This window comes from Takifugu rubripes, chromosome 12 (genome assembly GCF_901000725.2).
Source record: "Takifugu rubripes chromosome 12, fTakRub1.2, whole genome shotgun sequence".
In the NCBI taxonomy this organism is placed as follows: Eukaryota; Metazoa; Chordata; class Actinopteri; order Tetraodontiformes; family Tetraodontidae; genus Takifugu; species Takifugu rubripes.
Genome location: NC_042296.1, coordinates 736327 through 761399, shown reverse-complemented (window position 1 = coordinate 761399; position 25073 = coordinate 736327). Strand labels below are relative to the sequence as shown.

Below are 25073 nucleotides of genomic sequence, written 5' to 3'. Positions count from 1 at the left end.
ACACTCCATGTCCATGCAATGTTGCAAAGGCATGTCAACCAGGACAGCCCTACAACATCCAGAGCCTTAAGATACCCTGGGCAGATCTCATCCGCTCCCGGAGGTCCACAGCTGTTTCACTACTTCAGCAACTTCCACTCCGGAAATTGGATGGTCCACCTCCTGGTCTCCTGACTCTGTTCCTCCTTGTGGATACGTGTTTTTAGGATTGAGGAGCCCCCCGAAGAATTCCTTCCACCGCCGAATAATTGCCTCAGGAGATGTCAGCAGCTCCCCACGCACACCTAACACGGTGTGAGCAAGTTGTCGCCTACCACCCATAAGGCGCTGGACAGTTTGCCAGAATCTTCTCGGTGCCGACCGAAAGTCTTCCTCCATAGCCTCATTGAACTCTTCCCACGCCCGAGTTTTTTGTCTTGGCCGCAGCCCACTTCGCCAACCTGTACCGGTCAGCTGCTTTCGGGGCTCCACAGACCAGCCATGACCAGTAGGCCTCTTTCTTCAGCCTGACGTCTCCCCTCACCTCTGGTGTCCACCATCTGGTATGAGGATTACTGCCATGACCAGCACCAGTGGCCTTGCAGCCGCAACTCGTGACAGCTGCTTCGACAATGGCGGAGTGGAACATGGCCCACTCAGACTCAATGTCCCCTACCGCCCCCGGAACGCGATCAAAGCTCTGTCAGAGGTGGGAGTTGAAGACCAGCCTGACGGGTTGCTCCACTAAGCCTTCCCAACAGACTCTCAATAAGTGTTTTGGCCTGCCAGGTCCACGCGGTGGTTCCCCCCACCCACCTGATCCAACTCACCACCAGGTAGTGATCAGTTGACAGCTCTGCTCCTCTCTTCACTCGAGTGTCCAAAACATATGGCCACAGATCAGCTGACACAACTATGAAGTCAATCATTGACCTTCGGCCCAGGCCGTCATGGTGCCAAGGGCACCGATGAACAACCTTATGGTCGAACATGGTGTTAGTTATGGCCAAACTGCGACTAGCACATAAGTCCAATAACTGCACACCACGCTGGTTCTGATCGGGCAGACCGTTCCTCCCAATCATGCCTACACTCTATGTCTAGTAATTAAATGAAAATTAGGGTAGTAGGGTCAGATTTGGTTGTTGTGTAATGTGTAATCTACAAATAATTCAAGGAATCTTAATTTCCAATGTAATCTGATGTTTATTTGGATGTTTTGGAGTGAAGTTTTGATAGTTATGTATCCATTGAATAAAATCATAGCTGCCCGTTTTCCCAACTTTGGTTTTGTGTGCTGAAAACACACCAACAAATGGACAGACTGACAGACAGACAGATATTCTGTAAAGCTTCAGTGCGTCGTGAAATATTTTCTCACGATCATTGGTCTGTTTTAAGCGATATCCCAAGTCTGTCAACACAAGATTACATTTTGACTGGTGCTATTTAAGAACGGTTCACACATCCGGCAACAGAAAAACCTCTTTTTCTGATCCAACATGTTATACGACCCAACAATAACTGCGCGATAGGCGGCCTCTAGCGTTCAATTTAGGAACAAGCACTCTGGTAACAGAAATAAAACTGCGACTAAATTGACTGATAAAACATTGTACAATATTCTGACACAAACAAGGATACATTTTAAACTTGGGATTATTTTCTGTTGCGTTACGTCGATGATCCCCAGTCACTGTGAACGTTATGTCCTCCTCAACACCAAGTGGCAATGTAGGACCCTCGTGGGTTTTTTGTTTTTCTTTTACGACGTCGTATTTTGTGGTGGCTGCCGTAAAGCGATTCTCGGGCGACGGAGGAAGGTTAAACAGAATCACACAGAACCTGGTAAAACCTGGTAAAACCTTTTATTTTCTGTGGCATTTATCAGTGAAGCGAGTTCGCAATATATCCTTATTTTATAGAGTCGTTTTTGTTTGGAAATAGTAAAATAGTCGTAATATGTGAAAAAACAGCGGCCTGTGTGCTAGCATAAATAGTGTCATTGAAGAAGCCAGATAAGATTTAAAAACAAAAAAATGTCAACATTTAATCAAAACAAAATACAAATCAAGCATTTACAGTATTTAGATTTTGCGGGGGGGAAGTGAATTTTAAAGTGAAAACAGGTTTTCATTATTGTCAAACTAATGTCAGTTAAAACAGCATACATTGTTACCTGACTGTAGTACAGAAATACCTGTTTATGGTTCATCGCTATTACAACTGCAACGGAAAGACAAGAGACGAGTCCAAGCAACCCAGAGAAAAGATCATTAAAATGTGCAAGTATGTCGCCTCACTAGACATCCCACAGAGTTCAGTCACGAAGGAACCAAGAGAGTACGGCACATGGTTAAACCTGCCTAGAGCTGGCTGTCCTCACAGGCGGCCTTCAGAGCTGCATAATTACCTCCAACCCCGCTGACCCACTCAACCGGCAGCTTATTCAATACCAATATTCAATTTTTGTATGTATTTCTATGCTCTATGCCTCTCCTCTCCTCTCCATTCTATCCTCTACCTGTCCTCCCCCTTCTCTCTCTCTACCCAGCCCCCCCATCAGCAGGAGGGTCCCCCTACATGAGCCTGGTCCTGCTCAAGGTTTCTTCCTGTTAAAGGGGAGTTTTTCCTTGCCACTGTTGCTTGTCTGGGGTTAGGCCCTGGGATTCTGGAAAGCGCCTTGAAACAATTTTGATTGTAAAAGACGCTATATAAATCAAGATTGATTTGATTTGAGATTGATTTGACAAGCTGAAAGACGACTTGTGACAACAGCAAAAGCTACACAGGAACGGTTCAAAGACAACAAGGTGAATGTTCTGAAGTGACCGAGTCAAAGCCCAAATCTCAGTACAGTTAAGAATTTGTGGCTGGACTTCAGCCAGACTGTTGACTCCGCAAACAGCCGGACAGCTTGAGCTGTTATGCAGGAAGGATGGAGACAAACCGCATAGTCCAGATGTGCCGTCCTGTTGAGACAAATCAGCCATTTACTAAATAAAGACCTGAAGGGTTGAATATTTATGTATTCACTTATTTTACACTATCTATTTTTAAATAATTAACATGTTTGGGAAAATCTGTTTTCATTTTGGCATTCACTTTAAATTTTGTAAAACAAAGCAAAACAAAAGAATCCCCCCAAACGTTATTTCATTGTCGCTCGTGAATATTCTTTACTTTACCAACCTGATGTTTCAATGTGAATAGTTTTTTTTTTTTTTAATGATCTATGTCCTGTTTTCTTAAATAAATCGTTGGATGTCTTCATGTTTCTTTAACGGCATCATCTGTCATACAACAAATACCTGGAAAAAGCCACATATCTGACCCCTTTTTTTACATGATATAAGGCAATCAAAGAACATTTATCAATAATATAAACCATGAAGCCCAATGTAATTACAATGCAATTGCTGTTAGTTTTGTTTATTTTCTGAAGAAAATTGAAATTTTTTTGACAACATTCTGTCAGTTTGTTCATGGAGTTGTGTCATGTTACTGTCTGTTCCACTACATCTTAGTTTGACCCTCTTTTTCCTCCATTCGTGCTCCATTAGCATCATCATGCCATTTGTGGACCTGAACAAGCGGTTTGGCTTTAACTTGGACCACTGGATACTGCTGCAGAGTGGGCCGCAGCCCCACCAGAGGGCGGCACGCTGCCATGCTTTTGAGAAGGAGTGGATCGAATGTGCCCATGGTATTGGACAGACACGCGCTAAGAAGGAGTGCAAGCTCGAATTTGAGGACTTCTACGAGTGCATGCACAGGCAGAAGACGGTAAGTGTGGAAAAGTCCCAAAACAGGATCAGGACCAGGTAGTGAAACCAATACACATACTGGTGTATATATATTTTTTGTTCTTAAAATACAGAGTATGATTTGTCATGTTAAAACTGAGCTGCTGTCTTTATTTGACAATGGAAAGTAAGAATCAATATCTCGTCTGTTGGTGAGGACCGTGCCAAAGCTGGCTGACAGCTGGCTGGAGCAGCAGCAAAGACTGTTGTTCCGTATCTTCTCATTACTCGTTTCTTTCTGTCTCCCTGCGTCAGCTTAAGAGGCTGCGTGTCATCCGTGAGCAGCGAGACAAGCTGGTGAAGGAGGGCACCTACACCGCACCGCCCTGCCACACAGGCAGCGGTGACCAGTCACCATGATGGAACACACGACTGCCCAGTTTGGCTCTGTTTATAGTGCACAATATATTGTGATTTCATGTACACTTTCAAGATTGAAAATAAATGTTCTCATCATCTGTCCTCTCCTTTTAGCTTTTTTTCTATACATGTCAAAAGTAATTCTGTTTGAGCTACAACATGTTTCATTGATGGCAAAACTCATTAACTGCAGTGATGATTTTAATATAATTATCTGTCCGTCGAGCCTTGAAAATTCCTTGAATACATTTACAGCAGTAAAGCCTCACTGTCCAGGAATTCACTGGTATGTTACAAAACAGATATTTTCAACAGCCTCGTCCCAGCCGATTATAATAGATCTGTGAAATGATTACTTGATCAGGAATGCCTGGACTTTGGATTTCAGTAGATGCAGATCATTACAGGCGTCTGTTAGATGCCATATTGAGCGAAGAACATCAATAATACAGGAAAAACCCAATTTCTTCTTTCGGTAAATGAACATTAGCACAAGTTGCATTAAATACTGAATTAAATTGTTGGATTAAAATGGAATTAGTCTAAATATTGTGATCAAACAGAATTCTCTAAATTATGAGACACTGAGTACAGAATTTGAAGATATTTTCATAAAAAATGCAGACATTAAAAGACAAACTAATTTAGATTAAAGGTACAACATGACCTTCCCATTTGTAAATTCACTAGAGTTTAATAATTAGCTCATGATGACAGACTGGGCAGCGAGTATAAGCGAACATTAACCTGTTTCATCACCTCGATGACCCTCCATCCTTCCTGCAGCCTGGAGAAGTCAGCGGTATATCCGGATTATCTGCCACAGAGCCCAGCGTCAACATTCCCATTGAAACCTTTCTCCCTCGTGCGTGCCAGACACTCATGCATGGACAGACACGTCACCAGAAACACGATCTATTACTTTTACTGAATCAAAACCATCTTTCATATTAAATCCTGCGCTTATGGTGATGAGCTAAACAGGCTATAAATGACATAGTCTGCCATACAAAACTCAAATTGATTATTTTGGAATCTGTAACTCTCCTCACATAAATGAGAAGCCAATAAAACAATCGCATTATTTTTGTCACAGCTCCATTCCCCCAGTTCCCTCCTGTCCCTCTGCCTCAGTAATTTTCCACTCTCCCTGCCTCTGCTCCAGTCTACCTGCCAGCCACTCCCACCCCGTCAGCTCAACTCCACTCACCTGCAAGCAGCCGATTCCCAACCAGCCCTGCTTATAAGCCTCCCCTGCACTCTCACTCCTTGCCAGATTGTTCTTCAGCGTTTCCATGCAAGACTCTCCAGCACTTCTTACCTGCCTGACCTCCTGTTGCCAAACCTGTTTGCCTCTGACCTGCCTGCACTGCCTGTCTCCCGGTAAACTCACCAGCCTTCTGTCCCTGACCACGACTTCTGCCTCAGCGTTTCTGGTTCCTGTCTGCTCACCTGGTCCCGACTTCGCTGCTGCTCATCCCGTCTGCTCTGCTGCATCGTCGGCCTCATCTCCTGTGCGCCTCTCTCTGTCACTCCTGCCCGCTGTAAATGGAACTGTGCGGTTCCGAGGGTTCACGTGCTCCCCCTCAGTTCCGCATCCTGGCTCTGCTCAACCCAATCCCTGAGCCCGAAACCCATAGACTTTGTGTGGGCCCCGAGCCTGAAGAACAGACTGTTTCCTGTGTTTCCTTGTCTGCCTGAGTTCCTGTTTGCCCGTGTACTAATAAAGGTCATTACCAACGGTCCCAGCTTTACAGAGTGCTGCTTTTGGTTCCTAATTGCACCTGTCACAATTTTATACAGTATATTGGCACAGTTTCTCCAGATTTCTCAGCTGCACATCTATGATGTGACTCTCCTGTTCCACCACATCCCGAAGGTGGTCTATTGGATCAAGATATAGTGGCTGTGGAAACCATTGGAGTACAGTGAACTTATTTTCATCTTCCACAAACCAGGTTGTGTTGATATGAACTTTGTGACATGGTGCATTATCCTGCTGGAGGCAGACATCAGACATTATATCCCTCCCTTTATGGTCAGCAACAGCACTCAGCTAGGCTGCGGCATTTAAAAGATGCTCAGTTGGTACATAGAGGCCCAGAATGTGCCAAGAAAACATCCCCCCACCCTATCACACCACCAGCAGCAGCAGTAGCCTGAACTGGTGATCCAAGGCAGGATGGACCCATGATTCCATGTTGTCAAGACCAAATTCTGGCTGTTGCAGCTAAAGGTGGGACTCCTCAGAATACAGTGAGCCTATAGCATAACTTATCTGTTCCTGACAGGAGTGGACCTCATCCTCTATAGGTTTGACATGTTGGGTGTTCACAGATGGTGCATTACTGAGGGGTTATTTGAGTTAAATGGAACCAGTCAGCCCATTCTCTTCTGACCTCTCACATCAACACGGCAATTTCCTCCACACAACTGCTGCTTACAGGATATCTTCTCCATTTTGGGCTCTTCTCTGTAACCCTAGAGAGGGTTGTGTGAAAATCCCAGTAGATCAGCATATTTTAAAACACTCACACCAGCCTGTCTGGCATCAACAACCAGGCCTTGTTCAAAGTCACTTAAATCCCTGTTATTCCCCATTCTAATGCTCTGTGTTTGAACATCAGGGAGTTGACCATGTGACTGGCTGATCAGCTGTTTGTGTTAACAAGCAATTGAACAGATGTACCTAATAAAGTGTCTGGCAACTATTTGGTATATCAGCACTTATTCTATTGCTGTTTCTTTCATTAAAACCTCTTTATCTCCTATTTACATCTTTTTTCACTCCTTTTCTTAACTCCAGCTGTTTGGAGAAGGATTTGTTGGGGGTTATAATGAGCGGAGGGATTATAAAAACCCGGATTAATGCGTTCTTAAGTGATGGTCTGGGCGGTGATATAATCCCGACTCCTTTATGAATGAGCATACAGTGCAAATATGTCCACGTGAACGCCCTTTTCTCTGAATCTCAAGCCCGGAGTGTGTCCCTGCGTGTGCGTGCGTTTGGCGGTGCTGTTGAGCCATCAATGACGCAGGAGGGCAATCCTCCAATTTTTAAGCGACTCGTTGACGAGAAAAAGAGAGAGTGGCCGGGAGTGGAGGGTTTGGAGGGGTGCAGAGAGGATAGGGGACAAGCGGAGGAGCAGGACAGCCATTATCATTCAGGATTACGCTGGCTGCTGTGTCCGACCGGCTCGGATCTCCTCGGCTTTTTTTTTTTTTTTTTTTTTTTTTTTGAAGGAACCTTGCTCGCTAACCTCCCTACCATTCGCCCAACATTCAGTCTGTTACACGCCGGTTGCATCTGGAGAGGGGCGCAGCGGCCGCGGCATCAACCTCGGCCTCCCTCACTCAGTGCTCGGATTCCAGCGCCGCCGCCACCCGCTGAAGGTAAGCGGCGCCGGAGCTCCTGCAGCACGCTGGGGCGAGTTTTACAATCGGTCTGGGCGCATTTCTGAGCATCTGCTGGTATTAATAACAGTCGAACCTACCAATCCAAGTGATGAGTAGCAAAAGCACAGCGGTGACACATGCTGTGTGCTGTTTGTAACGGGATCCTTCGGAGTTTTATCGGTGCTACAGTGTCACTAGTACGCGCATCTGATGTGATTGGGTTTTAATGCGAAGCGTTTATCGATTTCACACGACTCACAGTAAAAAAGGCGTATTTTGCTGTGCATGCGCACCATAGTGTCACGTATCTCCTGAAATAATCCAGTTTCTGAGCACGCTACTCGTGATCTGTGTGGAGTTGTACTGAAATAACACGCACGGAGCCACGGAGGGTTTGTGGGTCGTGAGATGCATGCCAAGGAGGTCGTTCCGACTAATGAGAGCTTCGGCTGCTGCACGGAGTGACACAAACGTCGTCCACTGACCATCCAGAGTGCATCCTTGCAGACGCTGCGTGTGCTGGACAAAGAGGATCGCAGCCTGCATTACTGGTCTCCATGTCTGATGCCCATTCATGCAAACACATTCTCCTTTCACGCGCACGCGCACGCGCTCACACAGAGCAACAGCAGCGGCAACATCAGCTAGAGACTGCCTGTATTGATCCGTGGCATCCCTTAAAGCCAATTACATCTGGAGTATCCTCCATCATTACCATCACCTTTACCTTTAACTACAATATGAATCCCGGTAGGCTTCATCACTGCAGGGGTCTGTCTTGAAAACCTCTCTGTGACTGAGAGATGGGTCATCCGGGCTCCCCTCCTGCCGCTTGGCTCCAGATGGTCAGACGCAGCTCCCTCCAGCCTTCTGCTGGACCCGAGAGAATGTTCTCACACATATGCTAGACAGAAGATTGTCAGTGCATTTTCATTCTGTTAAACATAACCATGATACTTAGATGGGCTAATTAAAACAAAATCATTGTTATAGGTAGAAAGTACTTATGTAAAGGTGTAACCATAAAAGCTTTTTTTAAAAATGGTGGATCCATGTTGAACTTAGCAACAACAATTTTGTTGACATTCGATATTCTCCCATCTGTCTGTCCATCCATCCATCCATCCATCCATCCATCCATCCATCCATCCATCTTTATTTCTAATAAAGAATAGTTGTATGATTTGAAGTGACTGAATTATTATATTTTATAATAGTTTGGTCAAGACCCGGTCTCGTCTTCTTAACCGCTTTCAACCTTTTGGGGTCATAGGGAGGGTACACAATGGGTGAAGGCAGGTCAACCCCTGGATGAGTCACCAGCTCATCGCGGGGTCTATATGAGCATTTCTGGGTTTGGTACCTTGCTCATTTGTACCTGGGCAATACTGTGAAACTGCCGAGAACCCTCCACTTCTCAGCCCAGTTCCCAGCAGACCAAGCTACCTCTGCCCAGTCAAGACCTGGTCAACATCGTATTTGGCTTGACGTGAACTTTAAATGGGCAAAACTGCATGAAATGGAATCTGTTGATTATAATAGCAGCATTGGTAAAGTTCCTAGTCTGGATAGTGTGAAGAACAAGGCAAGAGTTCTCAAACAGTCTCTAAAATCCAAAGAAAATGCAATATTTATGATGCATATTTCATATAATGTATCTGAAAGCAAAGACATTTAAAAAGAATGCATGAAAGCACCAATTGTTCCAACTTTTGTCTGTCTGTCTGTCTGTCTGTCTGTCTGTCTGTCTGTCTGTCTGTCTGTCTGTCTGTCTGTCTGTCTGTCTGTCTGTCTGCCTGCCTGCCTGCCTGCCGGCCTGCCTGCCTGCCTGTCTGTCTGTCCAATAATGTCCGTGTTGGCTCAAAACATGTTATTATCATAAAAGATTAACAAAGTTGAGCAGACAAGTTTGTCAAAAAGACTAAGTTGAAAAATTTACATTACTTTCTATCCAATAATGTTCTGTAGATATCGCTTCAACATCTTTTCTGACAAATTTTTGTAATAAAAATAATTTTACCTTCAATAACCCTCAATATATGACATAAAAACATTTGTTTTTCTAGGTTTCAAGCAGTTGAATTGAAAGGTTCAGATCATTATTCTTATATATTATATTTAATATATATTTTAAATATTATCTTACATTCTTCATTGAAATGAGGGAACACACAGAAACAGTGGCAGCTCTTATATTTTCAGATGTAAGAGGTTATTGACTAATATTTCACTGATAAAAGCAGGATATGGACTTGTTTTATGTGAATATATGAAAAAATGTTTTTGTTTTGGACATCTCAGCTTTGCTCTTTCCATTTAGTATTGTCACTTCATAAAATAAGGTTTTGATTCTTATCTTCTTGGACCTCAGCACTGTGTTTGATATGGCTGAAAATGACATCTCAGTCAGTCATTAATCAAAGTTAGTCGGTCTTTCTGATTGTGTCTGAAACTTGTTTAAAACTTTCATCAAAGGGAGAAAGTTTTATGTCAGGCTGGAAGATCATGTATCTCAGGACAACCGCTATTTCCTTGGCTCTTTAATATTCTCACTATATATGCTGCCACTCGGTGACATCATCAGAGGGCACAAGTTATGTCTCCGTTGTTACGCAGACAACACAATGCTGCAGCAATAAATTCCATCACAAACTGCCTCAGGGCAGTGGACAAATGGATTAGCAATAACTTCTTAATGCTAAAAGAGGACTAAAGAGATATCCTCTGTCCCTGCTGACCCACTCTTATACCAGCAGCTTGTATTATTGATGTATCTCTATGTTCTCTACCTATTCTCTCCTCTCCTCTCCTCCCCCTTCTCCTCTCTCTCTACCCAGCGCCCCCGTCAGCAGGAGGGTCCCCCTACATGAGCCTGGTCCTGCCCAAGGTTTCTTCCTCTTAAAGGGGAGGTTTTCCTTGCCACTGTTGCTTGTTGGGGGTCAGGCACTAGGATTCTGTAAAGCCCCTAGAAACAATTTTAATTGTAACAGATACTATATAAATAAAGATTGATTGATTGATTGATTGATTAATCCTAGTTTGTCCCAAATCAAAAAAGCAATGTCCACTAACTTGGGAAAATTGTCTCCCATGATTAAATCTGAGGCCTCAACTCTCAACAATGTATTGGAAACACTGCTGAGAGTTGAGTCCCACATTAACAAAGTGACCAAGACGTTGTCACTTCCACCTTAAAAATATTGCTAAAGTAAGGCTGTTTATTAATCAAGCACATTCTGTAAAACTAAAATGTGTCTGTCACTTAAAGACTTGTCACTTGTAACTTTTTTACTTGTCTGCCAAAGAAAACTGCTGACAGACTCATCCAAAACTCTGCTACTCATCTATTAAGCAGAACCATGAAGAGCGAGCAGATTCATCCAGCCAAACACTGGCTCCATGCTTTCTACACTACATTAATTAGCTTCATTATTGTGAATTAGCTTCATTATTTGCTCTGCAATCCTTGTAATAAATTCTTGCCATACAAGTTAGGTTTTATTATTAACATTTATATGAATTCCATACATTCTACTTGAAGCTTTTGTCTTCAGCGTTGTCAAGATGTCTGGAGTTTTTGGAGATTTGTGCCGGTATTTATTTCTAGGACCTCTGTGCTGGTGCGTCCTACAAGACAATAATCCATTAATCAATAAACTGGCAGATGTAGTTAGGGAGTAGTTTAGCACATTGTGTCCGTGGTGGCAGAATTCAGTGTGACACATTCAGCTTTGTCTTCCCTGTGTGAACAAACCGTGTCACTGTAAATTCAGTCAGCCAAGCATCCAAATTCAGCTGCTGCACACCATCACAGGAAGTGGTACGAGCTAGATATGCAATGCCCAAATTTGAAAGAATGCCACCATTTTCTTTCCAGGTTTCAAACAATTTTTTGGATTTTTCTTTTATATTTGGCATTACGTCTTGCTGAAGGATAACTATTAAAGGTTTTCAAAATAAACAAATAAATTCATGCTAAACCGTCGTGCCACTCAATGCAGAAAGATTGTAAGGGACGACATTATTCATGCTTCCAATGTTATTGAGGAATAGAGGAAGAAAAGACCGTCTGGGGTCAAAATTATAGAACATTTTGGAACGGTTACAATAACTAGGGGATGAAAAAAATAGAATTTGATAATCTCCTAAGAAAACAGAGATCCAATAATGTTTATAACTCTGTGATGGATACATGGATGTGCTATATATCTGCCTACCTTTTTCCCCAGTGTTTTGAAATCTGGCCATGTCATCTTCACCGGTGTGTCATGTTTGTTAGTTGCCTCAGCAAGAGTCTCAGCAGACAGGAGATGATCTCATGCTGTCACACTGTGTTTTCAGTGTCTTTTTCTGTTCAAAGTCAAGTCTCTGTTTCCCCCCCTCACATGGCTGTAATGATACGTTTGGCTTTGAAGCTTCCATTCTGGCTCTATTTTTAAAATCTGCAAACAGCGGTGGCACTGACTCACTGTCAGCGAGCAGCAGGGAAAGTGCCTTTACAAACCAAAAGCAGCACTATAAGGCAGCACAGATGTATACCATCACACACAAAAGCTTGAACCCCAGTGGGTTCTGGGAAGGCTTTAACCTCTTCTGTGTGGCGTTGCCATGGAGGACGAGTGGTGGGAGGAAGTTCAGCTTTTATTTATTTATTTTTTCTGTAGATTTGTGACTTACACACATTGTCCACACTGAAATGCCACCAAATCTTCATCCTATGTTCATTTTGTGCCATCTAAAGGGTAGTTTAATCCTAACGAGGAGTCTTGATCTGTCCTATGAAGATTAATTCTGAAGCAATTTCTAACTCCAGTAACAGGCAATTCATTCTAATGGCCAGGCCTCAGAGACCACAGCCCTTTCCCTTAACCCTGACCATTCAAACTAACCCACAATACTAAGCTAACCCTGTTCTAAACGCAATTCTAACCTTAACCTCAAAACAACGTTGTAACCCTCAAGCAGTCCTTTAAAGTTGTAAGGACCAGCCAAAATATCCTCATCTTTCAAAAATATCTCACTTTGCTAGTAGAATGCACATTCTGGTAAAAGCACGTAAAAGAGCACACATGCATTTTGCACATAAGGCAAGGATTTTCACATGACATTTTAATAACTTCCCATTTTCCAACCATAACTTAAACCCAACCTGTCCTTTAAAACCAAGACCCTCAAGCAGTCCTTTCTTGTGAAAAAATTGCAAGAACCAGCCTTAAAGACAGGTGGCCACTGTAAATGTACCAATTCGAGGTGCCTAACAAGAAATGAGAGCCTGACTTCCATGAGCAGGCAATAAATTGATGCTGGAAAGGTTGAGTAGATCAGAGGTTTTTGACCTGATTGGTTATTCTGGATATTCTGGATTAGACTGAACAGATGGAATTAAAATTTTATATGTAACAAAGAAAAATCATGATGAAAAGTTACATGAAATAGAATGAGTGCAGTCGGACACAGGCTGAACTAGCTGGGCCACATCCAGGACCTCTCTGCTGACACAGCCACCCCTAAATCCCGCCCCTAACTCCCGTGTATCCAAGGTCCTTTGTGTTTGGTGTCTGTGTCTGTGTGTGACGTTTGAGTTTGACCGTTCTGTAAATGTTCGTGAAATATTTGGTACAGAATACTTTCTTCATTTGTTTGAAGATTTGACTGTTGAAATGCTGGTTTAGATAGTTGAATATTTGACTATCATGACATGTGCAGACTGGAATACATTTTTATGACAAATATAAATGTATCCAAGAGCAAAATGATTATTGAGAAGGCCTAAAATACATTTTAGTTGGCTTGTCACTATATATATTAGATATTTAATGTTCTTTTATTAAAGGTGTAAGTACTCATTTATCATTCAGGTTTCATATTTATCCTTCTATTAATATTCCAGTGTATTTGCGGCCTTGCAGATGAGGGTATATATTTTGAATTTTTGGATGAACATTTATAGTCACTCCACATGTTCATAGTGACATCATCTCTGCTGTGACTCGTGGTTTTTGTAATTTCCAGTTGTTTTTGTTCCATTGTGTTGCCATCCTTATAATTCCTCATCCTCTAAATCACTGTAACATTCTAGAAATGATCAGTAACCTGCTTCCCATTGTGTTTTCATTGTTTTTTTTAAACTATACTGTACATCATTCATGGTCAAGGTGTCAGTAAATTATACATTTTTTGTCTTTTTTATTTACGGATTCCCCTTATTCTGCTGTTTGTTTCTCCATTCTTCCATCCTAAATTTCCTTCCTCCTCTGCTTCTCTGCAGCTCTGAAGTGAGATGGAATCATCAGATGATGATACTCTCAGCGAGCGCTCCTGTGCTAGTGAGCCATCCTTTCGGAGTGAGCGTTCTGGGGGGTCATTGTCCCCATGCCCTTCAGGACTTGTGGGACTTCCTGGAGACACATTGCCATGGAACCTGTCCAAACATGAGAGGAGGAAGAGGAAGAGTCAGAACTCCGTACTTGACCCAGCAGAAAGAGCTGTGGTTCGTGTTGCAGGTAAGGAAATCCATCTGTTTTAGGGTAAAATACCCATGAGCATTGAATATATATCTGCTCAGATGTGGAAACGGAAGACTGTAACAGATGTGGGACCAGAGTGAGAGATGCCTAATTCAAAACAGAGCGAATAAGTGGTGATTGATTGATGTGGTGTGTTATAACAAATGAACTGTTACTGCCAGTATTAATGCGTGATATAATAATGGATGATAATGTATTGTCAAGTGTCAGTGTGCGCAGAAGACTCTGGTGTGATCAGTCCCATCAGCCTCATCTTTCCCTGACATAGTTAGACCAAAGCAATGGTTGGAGAAAGGTTATCAAACCTTCTGCGGAGCGGTCGATTAGGCTGGTAAGATGTCACTAGCTCCTCCAGGTAGGATGGAGCTAGGCCTCTGAGGACCTTGTAGGTCAGAAGAAGGGTTTTAAAAATTATTCTAAATTTAACGGGCAGCCAATGAAGAGACGCCATTACTGGAGTTATGTGATCTCTTTTGTCAATACCTGTCAGAACTCTGGCTGCAGCATTTTGGATCAACTGGAGGCTTCTTAAAGAGGAGTTTGGACACCCTGATAATAAAGAATTACAATAGTCCTGCCTGGAAGTAACAAAAGCATGGACTAACTTTTCAGCATCATGCCGCGTCAGTAGCTTCCTGATCTTTGTGATGTTCCTCAGGTGAAAAAAGGCACTTCTAGAGACTATATTGATGTGTGAGTTGAAGGAGAGATTTTGATCAAAAGTTACTCCTAGATTCCTCACAGAGAGACTAGATGTTAATGAGATACCATCTAGAGTGATCATGTGATCTAATCTATCCCTGAGAGGTTCAGGAACACCATGGACATGAGCAAACTGGTATCTATCAGATAAGTATGATCTAAACCAGTCTAGTGTTGTCCCTTAAATCCCAATCACATGTTCCAGTCTATGTAACAGGATGCTGTGATCAACTGTATCAAAAGCAGCACTGAGGTAGTAAAGACACCTCAGAAAAATATATAGGAGTGAAGGAGTTTAAGGGCTCGTTGGAGACCCTGTATGTTCCCACAGTCAGCATATCTGGAGATGGACCAGTTGTTGGGATGGCCTGGTTAGCTTTTTCACTGCTAGCTACATGGCAGTGAATAGGATGCTTCAGTAGAGGTATAAATTAATGAGTCCATTCAAATAGCATTACTGTACAATCTAGTAGTTAAGTAATGAGGGAATAGATAAATAAATAAATAACATTTATTTTTATAGTCTCGCATTTACAAGTACAGAAAGAAATTACACTGATATAAAAATCACCAAAATGATTTAAAGTCTCTAAATATATGCTGCACCATAATTGTGTAGTACATATATGTTCTTCAGCCACAGCAGTTCTACATCTTTCATTTCATATCTGGGAAGACTGCACAGTTAAGAGTCCTTGTAATTTAATTCTTACATTTAATGTAATTTATTGTGTGTTCTGTCTGTACATAGTCCTTTTTTACTTTTGATAAATGAAATCAAAATAGAAAGTACAAAACAGCAAAGCTTAAGGAGACAATAAAGGCCAAACTTGCTGTTCTGCCTAAATTATATTTTTTTGTCAAAAAAAAAGTCAGTAAAAGTCTAATGCTGTTTTTTTTCGTGTTATCTAGGACAGGTTGAGGTTGCCTAATTGAAAAATCATAGACATACCACTCACAATTAAAAAATTGTCTTGTTTTAATAATATCAAGTATTTAAAACAAATTTGTAATCTAATTAAACTTTAAGTTTTTAAATAGCATGAGAATTTAATACTATTACAGATATTTATGTTGTTATTAATTAGTCTGCCCCATTTCTTCATCATCATCATCATCATCATCATTATTATTAGTAGTAGTAGTATTGTCATTGATGTTTTTTTTATTCTATATTATTATCATCATCATCATCATAGTTGTTGTTTTTGTTAGATTGGTTAGTGCTATGACTGATTTCAGACTTTCCTTCTTAAATAATTAAATCAACTGCTGTCGACTGGAGCGTGTGAATATCAGGACCCCGCATGTCTTGCCTGCATGTTTCTTAGGTGCCCTCAATCTTGCCGGCTATAGTTAGGTCCACTTTTTTTTTCTGCAGGCAGTAGAAAAGACGCTTCATCCCTAAAGCTACTCCCCTGTTGCCACGGTGATGTTTTCATCTGTTTCTGTGGTTATGAAAGGCAAGGCGAAGCAATGGAGTTGGGGGTCAGAAAGCGTGACATTGGAAGAAATGGAGGGCAAAAGAGTGAAAGAGAGATAGAGAAAGCTTAGCGAGTCAGTATTTTAATTCAGAGTAGGAAAAGAAGAAATGATTTCATAGTTGAGCAATAAAGCAATAAATGGTAATGTATTTGGATACGGTAAATTGAAAGAAGGAAAGTGAGCAATAGTGCCCTATTGATCAAACTTGTAAAAAGATTCTTTGTAAAAACAAAGAATGGAAAATGGCTAACAAAGAGAGATGAACATTGAACCAAAGGAGTGGAAAATATATTGTAGTAAAAGTAGTAAAAGCGAGACATATTTGTGGAGGTAAAATACATTTGACGCCTACAAAGAGCAGTGTTGTGTGCTGTAAAAGCAGGTTTTACCGCACTGGATGATCTTATCTTTGTTTAACATGTGTTTAAATGTAAGTCACGTTTGCTGTTGCTAAAAATGTGAAGATGATTTCATTTCCTTGGTGTAATCCTGAGAAATGTTTGAGCTTGTTGAAACGTTTGATGTTTCAACAAAAGCTCGATTTATTCCTTTGCATGTCAAGAATTAACTGCATTTTTGGTGTTTCTCTGATTACACTCCTGAATTTCTTTTAGTTAAATGGAAATTTGAACATGAAAAGGCTGACATACTTACGTACATATAATCCTGAATAAAATAAATGTTAGATATTTTGGAGATAAAGCCAGAGAGACCAAACTGAGATGTTGGACATGTCCAGAGGAAGGACTCTGAATATGATGGTAGAAGGATGCTGAGGCTGGAAGTGCCAGGCAGGAGATCCAGAGGAAGCCCTAAGACTTATTATTATTATTAATATTTATATGTAGACATAGTTAGAGGACATGGACTGAGTTGTTCTGTGAGAAGAGGATGCAGAGGATATGGGGAGATGGAGAAAGATGGTGACCATGGTGACCCCTGAGGAAAAAAGCTGAAAGATAAACAAAATTAATAAACTTACGTGCAAATGCTTGTAAGAATGCAAAAATTAATTATTTTATCTCTAAGCAATTAAATGTTTTACGTTTTCATTTATATGATCAGCATATTCAACCAGAGCTACTGGATAGATGGCAAGATTTCTCATCTCATTCATGTGTTTATCAGCAGCCGAAAGGCTGAAACACTTTCACATTTGCTGAAATGACATTTTTTCCACATGATTTGGTTTTGATTAAATGGAATATTAAAAACTGTAGGCAAAGCAATTGCCTGATGTACAACTTTAAAGTCTGACATTTTTTCCCCACAATAAATCTCCATCTTATTCCTGTTTTCTTAAAGAGTATAATCCCCCTGCAGTGTAATTCCAGCAACAATTCCAACACAGAAACCAAAGAAATTCAGGAATGTGTTCTGGAAGTTTGTGAAATTACGAGATGTAAAATGTTCTGGTACTGAAGCATTTTATGCCTGATGCTGCTATAGAAGCTGCATTCATTATGCAGTGGATTCCGCTTGACATTTCACACACACACACACACACACACACACACACACACACACACACACACACACACACACACACACACACATACACAGAAGAATCCATGACCCCCCCCTAAAATAAGTAAATGAATGAAAAATAAATAACTGGGTGGATGTAAGGGAGGCATTTTTTTCCAGGGTTCCATTTTTATTTAGGCTAAAAATGTATACTTAAATAATAGGTGTAACTAAAAATAAAGCAAGCTAACAAACAAAAAAATGACACCACCATCAGAGTAAGTTTGAATATTTTACTGGCTGCCACCAGGTGGGGATCTAAGACACTGGCAAGTTCTGGAAGACCTTTGAGCTGCATCATGGTAACCTGGAAAAGTTGCATATTCATTCAAAAACATACAGTTTTGCAGTTCATTTAGGTTTTTAAATGGCCCTGTGATTGAGTTTTCTCTGTGCTTTTTTCCTTTTTTGACATTCAATGTTATTTTAATGTAAACATGTAGTTTAGAGAGTCTGAGTTTGTGTGTTCACCAAATGGATTGTGCTGTAAAACATGATGTGATTCATGTGAAATTGGCAAGATGTTCAAATGGCTTTTGATGTTTTTGAAGTTCATATTTTAATTTCTATATAGAATAATTATTATTTGTGCCTAGAGCTTACATCATCATGCTCCTTTTTAACTAATCTTCGTTTCTGAAGGCTTAAATGATATATGAAGATAAATTCAAGATATAAAAAGGGTAGACTGGATATATAAAGTGTGCCTTTCTCAGTAGATCAGGACATGAAGATTGATGTGGAACCAAATCCAGCATAGGACCTTTGAGGCCCCTCAACTGTGAGAGGCTCATTGTAAACAAATTGTGTTCATTCTTCTAATAGTGCTCTGCTTATTTTAAATCTTAAATTTTCAAGCCAATTTCCTTTCATTGTTTTACTGGTATTAGTATAATAAAATAAAACTGTCTCTTACAGATCAGGCCACTTTTTTGTGGGATGAGTAGCAACCAGTGATTGTAACTACGTATAGTTACAGTTCAGTAGCATTGTGACACAATGATCTGCTTAAATCTGCATTTTAAATAGATTTTTCCATCACCATCTTCAACACACACACACGCACACACACACACACACACACACACACACACACACACACACACACACACACACACACACACACACACACACACACACGGAGAGGGGGAACAGATCCATGTCCACCAGCCTGGGGCGCTGTCGCTCCATTATCCACCAGCAGCTAGGTAAGCTAATGCTAAAGCTTTCCCGGCCGTGGAAACTCCCGTGGCTGAGGTTCCTGGCGTGGCCGGTAGAGAGAGATGGGAGATAGTCATAGAATAAACCGCAAAACCCGAGTTGAAGACAGTGAGACAAATTTCACACTGAAGGAAACACAAGACAGCCTCGGATAGAAGCGGCCATTACAACCGGGAGCGTGCTGAAAGCCGGGGCTCCAGGACGCCGACACAGTTGGGAATAGGAAGCCCGAGTCCGGATACAGTTTCGTCTTGGAGCTCCTCCAATTTGGGGACATAATCAGCTACATTGTCTCTCCTAAATACACTCATCTGGGTGTGTTGGATTCTTTAGCAAAGGGCACAGTTGACCAGGACGCTGATGTTCAAGGAGGGACCAGGCGCAGATAAAACACCCAACGATGCGACCGTGTGTTCCCGGACACACGCACACGGAGAGCCATAATGGATAGATAACGTTTATATAACCTTCATCCAGGTAGACACTCGACTCTTTCCTGGAGTTTCTTGGATTCGCGCTGGTGTGAGCCCTTTTCATTCTTTCAAATATCACCGGGGATCATTGAACGCTGTTTGGAATTACGCTGCGGGAGTGAGCGACTGGTTCTCCGCAGAAGTGGAACCGGAGCGGGGACGCGGGGCTGGTGGCGGAGCGGCTCACTGCGGTAGTCTGCGGACTGACCCTTCTCCACTCAGCAGCAGGCTCGCACAGCCGCCATGGCCGGCTTCGTACCGGGGCTGCTGCCGACAAACCGTTCCCAGGAGAAGGAATTTGCTCAGGCTTACGAGGATGTGCTGGAGCGATATAAAGGTAAAAACCGCAATAACTTCCAGGATACATACAAATCTGGCTAAATATGGATTTATTTATTTATTTTTTACTACACTGAAGTCAGCCTATGGGACATCTTGGAAATGCTATTTAAGTTGTCCTCAGTGAATATTACTGTCTGAGAGGAAGACCTCGGTTCACAGAGCATTTTTGTAAATTCACCGTTGACCAGACATTCCAGTCTACCCTTTTTATATCTTGAATTTATCTTCATTTCTTATTTTAGATAAACAAGCCTATCATATCAACTTGCAATTGCCCACATTATGACAGTGGGAAGTGATCAAAAGCTTGTTTGCTGCCAAGTTCTGCATCTAAATAAGTTGTGTGAAGTTTCTTTGGGTGTCAGTTACAGGCTGTTTCCCCACCTGGCCTCATGCTTGGCCCGTGTAGGTGTTTATCCTCTAAACACAACAGTTGCTGCTCTGCAGGTCAGTGGATCGAAGGTGGTGGTGGGGAGGAAATAAACCCCCCTGAGTGGTGCAAGTCTGGCTACTGCAAACTGCAATATTATGTTCCCCTGCAGCACCGACTTTCTGTTTTAAAAGGGCTGCTTTAAAAATAAATGCTGAAAGGGACTAGAGTGAGGAGGAGGAGGGGGTTGGGGCACAGATGAGGGAGACGATGGGGGTGTTGACAGCCAATAGATGCAGGTCACATCTGTGATGCTGGCAGTGATGGAAAAGAGATGGGATTTAATTATTGATCTTTATAATGAAACGGAATTCCTTGGGCTTTGAAACCTGTCTGTCTAGGGTCGTTTGATCATTTGAATTATGTGGGCCATCATTCATTCACCACCTGTCCTCTAGTATAAAGATAACTGTTGTCTAATCACAAATTATGATTCTCTTTTAGACAGTCTGTTGCATCTTTGTGTTCTCATGGTGGCGGTCATAACTCGTTCATATTTCGGTCCAGTGGATTTAATAGTGATTATATATTAAAAGGTTCAAATTTGTCATGATGCTGTATTAATCTCATTTATTCTGACATGTTCATTTCTTCTCACCCTCAGTTTAGAAGGAGTTCAGTTCATCATGCAGATAGATCTCAAGGCAGCTTTTACCCAACAATGTTGCTTTATTAATAGCCCATTTGTCACCAGGCCATTTGTCTTTTTTAAATCATGTAGACATCTGTCTGTCTGTTTATTTTGCATTTTAATGTTTTTGGCAAACAGGAAACAAGACCCATGATACTGTTAATTTCTACTGAAATGCTCTTAATTCATTGGGAAGCTATAGGCTGGTTAGGGACTAAGGATGCATCAGCAGCAAAAATGGCAGTTACATGTGACTGGCAATATGTTTTTATACATGAAATCATAGATCTACCACTCACTTTTTGTATAGATCTGTGTTGTGTCTATTCATTGTGGATGTAATGGTGTTACAGTGCACTAAAGCTACAGAGTCTGTCAACATGACACTCTTCAACTGCTGCGTCAGCGTTTGTAATCACATAAGACTTGAATAAGACTGTAATTTGAAGGTGCAGTGATAAAAGTATCACTCTAGTCTTGCTAGTTGACATCAATTTCACCCCATCATTCATGCACAGTGTTCTTTCTTTGATTCTTATTTTTTTTCTATCCATCCATCTGGAGTGTCGAAGCCTTCACATGGTTTGCTGTCACCATGAAGTGATCTGGTGTGTTTCCCACTACTTGTTTTCTATGTATGTATCATTTGTGGCAGCAAACATGCTGAGAAATGTGAACCTGGCATCTCGGTTACAGCATCTCTTGAAAATCGAAACTGGAGCAAGGGACACCTGAGCCACTCTAAATCATTCATCGAGGGTTGCAGATGTTGGTCTGCTTGACTTGGTAAAAAGACAGTATCAGGTCAGACTGACCTTCAAACACACATTCTATTTAAACATATGGTGTCTTTATGACTGAGTAGCCACAAACTGTTCTTCTCTTGTTTCTAAACTAGACAGACTTTTCACAACAGACTGTCATTATTAATGCGGCTCAGATGACTCCTCGCCATGTTGGAGGCAGGAAACTCTAAAAGGAAGCAGAACAATTGGACATTTTTAAGAGCAAGCATATCAGGAAACCGTTGACCATAACTGGAATACCCAAATATAGAAAAACTGTGTTTGTTTCTGTGTGTATCAAGTCAAAACTCAAGGCAAGCAATTAGACACGCTGCTAGATTGTCAGAACAGATTCTGTCTTTTTTTCCTGGGGGAACATGATTAGGCGGGACATCTTGGTTGGATGTTTTTGAGAATCTTTTGGAGAATAATGACACAGTGTTTCCTCTGTAAAGCTGACGGCTTTCAATAACAAGGCAGGTAGCACAGGTTGTCAGTAGATCGTAGACAACTGTAGTTATCATTTATTGGTGCTATGCCAAAGATGAACTGAAGGCTGCACTATTTCCTTTTCTCAGTTTTTCATTGGGTACTGTTTGATCTTGACCTTCACTTCCTGAAGCCAGTAAACACTGGAAAAAAACAGAAAGTAGAAGAAAGTAAAGTAATTTAAAATGCTGTTTTATGGAGGAAAAAAGTTCATTTGAATTTAAACCTTTGAACATTCTGGAGGGTATATCCATACATTTATCATTTCCATATAATACGGTACTCAATATAACTTTTAATACTAGGATGTTAAGCCAGATATTCACCCATTTGTATTTTAAGAGCATTTGGGTGGAAAACATACCAGCTACAATATATCAGTTATTAAATTCTGACAAGTTTAAAATCTGCTCATGACAGGAAGTGAACTGGACATCAGTAAGGAGTTCCTGCTGACTGCCGGCTTGAAATTTTCGATGGTCCCACAGCACGTGCCAGTTCTTCCTGTCTCCTCAGATTTTTGTCTCTCTTCACCTGTGTGCTATTGTTTAACTACTTTATTCACATCCGTATTGCTTCTTTAAACTAGATTTAAAAAGCACAAAAAAAAACCCCCAAACCTATTTTACTGGAATTTTGAATGATGCCATACATATTTACAGCCACGTTAGTGACAAATTGTCTCGAGGAAATTGAGGTAAATGTGGTGACTTGTGCAACAATGAGTGGTGAGAAAAAGAATGCAAATATTAAAGAGAAAGAAGTTAAAATAAGAGGAGGACAGACTTACAGGCATTCAGCCTGTCCCTGATCTGAATCTTTACAGCTAGTTTCTTCCACATGGCCTAGTTTTTTCAACTTTCATGCTCTTGCTATTCTCTCAGGGTAGATCTCTCTCTACTAGGACCCAACCTCCTTCTCCTTCCTCCTTCATTTCCTCCATATCAGTCTTGCCCGCTCCACGTTTTTTGGATGACATTCAACATTTTGTTTCATTTACAGCAGTTTTTGCTGCTTCTTGATGGAAATCTTGTCAATAATCTCTTAATTTCTTTGAATACAACAAAGGTTTTCAAAGCTTGTTTGATACAACACATTGAAATGAAACTTTTATACCTGATTTACTTTCACTTACAAATACGGAGTTTTTCAGTGTTTATTTTTGTTGTTTGCCTGTGTTTTTCCCCACATTCTTGCGTCTTCTCTCTCTCTTGCCTTTTCCATGCCCCCCCCCCCCCCCCCCCCCCCCCCCCCCCCCCGTTTCCCATCTTTCTACAAGTCACTTCCTGTTTGGTCACATACTTCTCCAGCACCTGACTGTTGGCAGGAAAATCAAATGCTGTCAGAGCTTTGAGCTCTGCAAGGGAAAACTAAAGGCTGACTAAGCATCAAAATGCACTTTTTATTGTAGGAGGCCAAAGCTGCTAGTGGATGTTAGTGTCTTCCTCGGGAAAAGGACCTGCTCTCAGAGCTTGAGGCTCTGTTGACAGACTTTTATTAGTCCTACACTTTGGAAATGCTTCAGCAGGGTTTTAAAATATGAGAACAATTAAATCCATGGTCCATTTAAGTGTGGCACACCAGAAGATAATTGAGCTGTACTGAGAACAGTCATCATTAGAAGTAATAAAACCTGTTGGAGAGGTAGGAGGTAGGAGGTAGAAAGTAAATGAGCCCAAAGCCAATTCTAATAGCCAAGTCTAATATAGGCACCCAGGCATGTAAAGCATCCTGTCAGGAAAAGATGATGAACTATGTCAAGGAAATCATGCAAGTGTGTTAATTCATTATTTATTGAATTGCTTTACCCACTTGTTTTAGTTAGGGATGCTTCTAACTTTTCTGTCAAAGTAATAGTTATAGTTATTCTCTATGGCTCTCCATATGCAAGGCTTACATCATTATAAGATAATAAAATATCAAGCAATTCAAAATTGTCATCATGAAAAAAGAAATTTTACAGATTAGTGACAAATGCATGTGCTAGTATTTGAAATAACTAGCATGCTGTCTAGCCCCAGCTCTAACATGCATCCAGCTATTTGCATTAAAGAGAAAAATATCTATCAGCTCTGTATGTACAGTATCAAATGTATGAAATATACTGTGAAAAATCTTTCTGGCTAATTTGCCAACTGTACGCCCATCTTCATCTTTCCCTTTGTAGCCTGTAGCATTCTCTTCCTCAGTCCTCAGGTTCTTACATAACCGACACTCAGCTGATTTTTAATATAATAATCAATAAGATTCAGTGTGTGAAGCAGAGGGAGAGAGAGTGAGAGTTGTAAAAAGGGATTTGAATGGTCATGCAGCCTGGAACCACTGAGTGTGAAATATTTGCTTCACTAGCTAAATGTGTGTTGCTGCATATTTTGTCTCTGTGCAAACAGTGCTTCTGTTAGCCTCACACAAGGCCTGCATTCAAGGCTTCCTATAACAGTGGATTCTATGTTCTTAATCCACGTTTAGAAAAACATTTTTAGCTTGTGTTGGATGGTATTAAATGTAAGTCAAAATGCCTCTGTATGGTAATAATGCCACCCATCAACTCAGCGCTCTTTAGCTTTATTGGCGTATGTTCTTTTAGATTTGCATTTATTTGGCAAAGGTAAGGATTATCATTTGCAGGATGGATAAGTTATATTGTAATGGTAACACAGATTGACAGCACAATGGCTCTGTTAATGCATTCATGATAGTTCATGGGATATGAATAAGCTATGTGTGTGAGAGGAATCTTTGGGGATGTGCTGTATCTTAAATCAATATCCAGCTTCCACAAGGAAACAAAAGGTGACCTCCATGACCCATATGTCGCCACACTAATGCTTGGAGTCTATCTAAACTATTTTTAAAAGATGCATTTTCATCTTATTCACTCATTGTTTTGAAGGGGGGTGGGGGCATATTAGGCTTCTTT

At 41.2% G+C, this 25073-nt stretch overlaps 2 protein-coding genes across 8 annotated transcripts in view; both read left to right on the top strand.

Annotated features, from left to right (window-relative positions):
* Window positions 1–1646: 1646 nt before the first annotated feature.
* Window positions 1647–4244, top strand: ndufs5 (NADH:ubiquinone oxidoreductase subunit S5). 3 transcript variants are annotated; one of them, XM_003968813.3, is made up of 3 exons: window positions 1647–1837; window positions 3543–3765; window positions 4041–4244. In XM_003968813.3, exons 1-3 carry the CDS (start codon window positions 1662–1664, stop codon window positions 4143–4145), a joined length of 504 nt encoding a protein of 167 aa, XP_003968862.2. In that variant the 5' UTR covers window positions 1647–1661; the 3' UTR covers window positions 4146–4244. The 3 variants fall into 3 exon arrangements, with proteins under 3 accessions (XP_003968862.2, XP_011607137.1, XP_029701412.1); XM_011608835.2 differs by having other exon boundaries at window positions 1717–1827; XM_029845552.1 differs by lacking the exon at window positions 1647–1837 and adding an exon at window positions 2644–2792.
* Window positions 4245–7394: 3150 nt separating this feature from the next.
* Window positions 7395–25073, top strand: part of macf1a (microtubule actin crosslinking factor 1a) — a 138896-nt gene continuing 121217 nt past the window's right edge. For 4 of the 5 annotated variants that reach the window (XM_029844751.1, XM_029844753.1, XM_029844752.1 and 1 more), the window contains exons 1-2: window positions 7395–7538; window positions 13810–14044. In XM_029844751.1, coding sequence (XP_029700611.1) covers window positions 13822–14044 — 223 coding nt within the window. In that variant the 5' untranslated portion in view covers window positions 7395–7538; window positions 13810–13821. Of the gene's footprint in view, window positions 7539–13809; window positions 14045–19015; window positions 19814–25073 lie in introns of those variants that run through there. The other variant, XM_029844748.1, reaches the window with a different exon arrangement.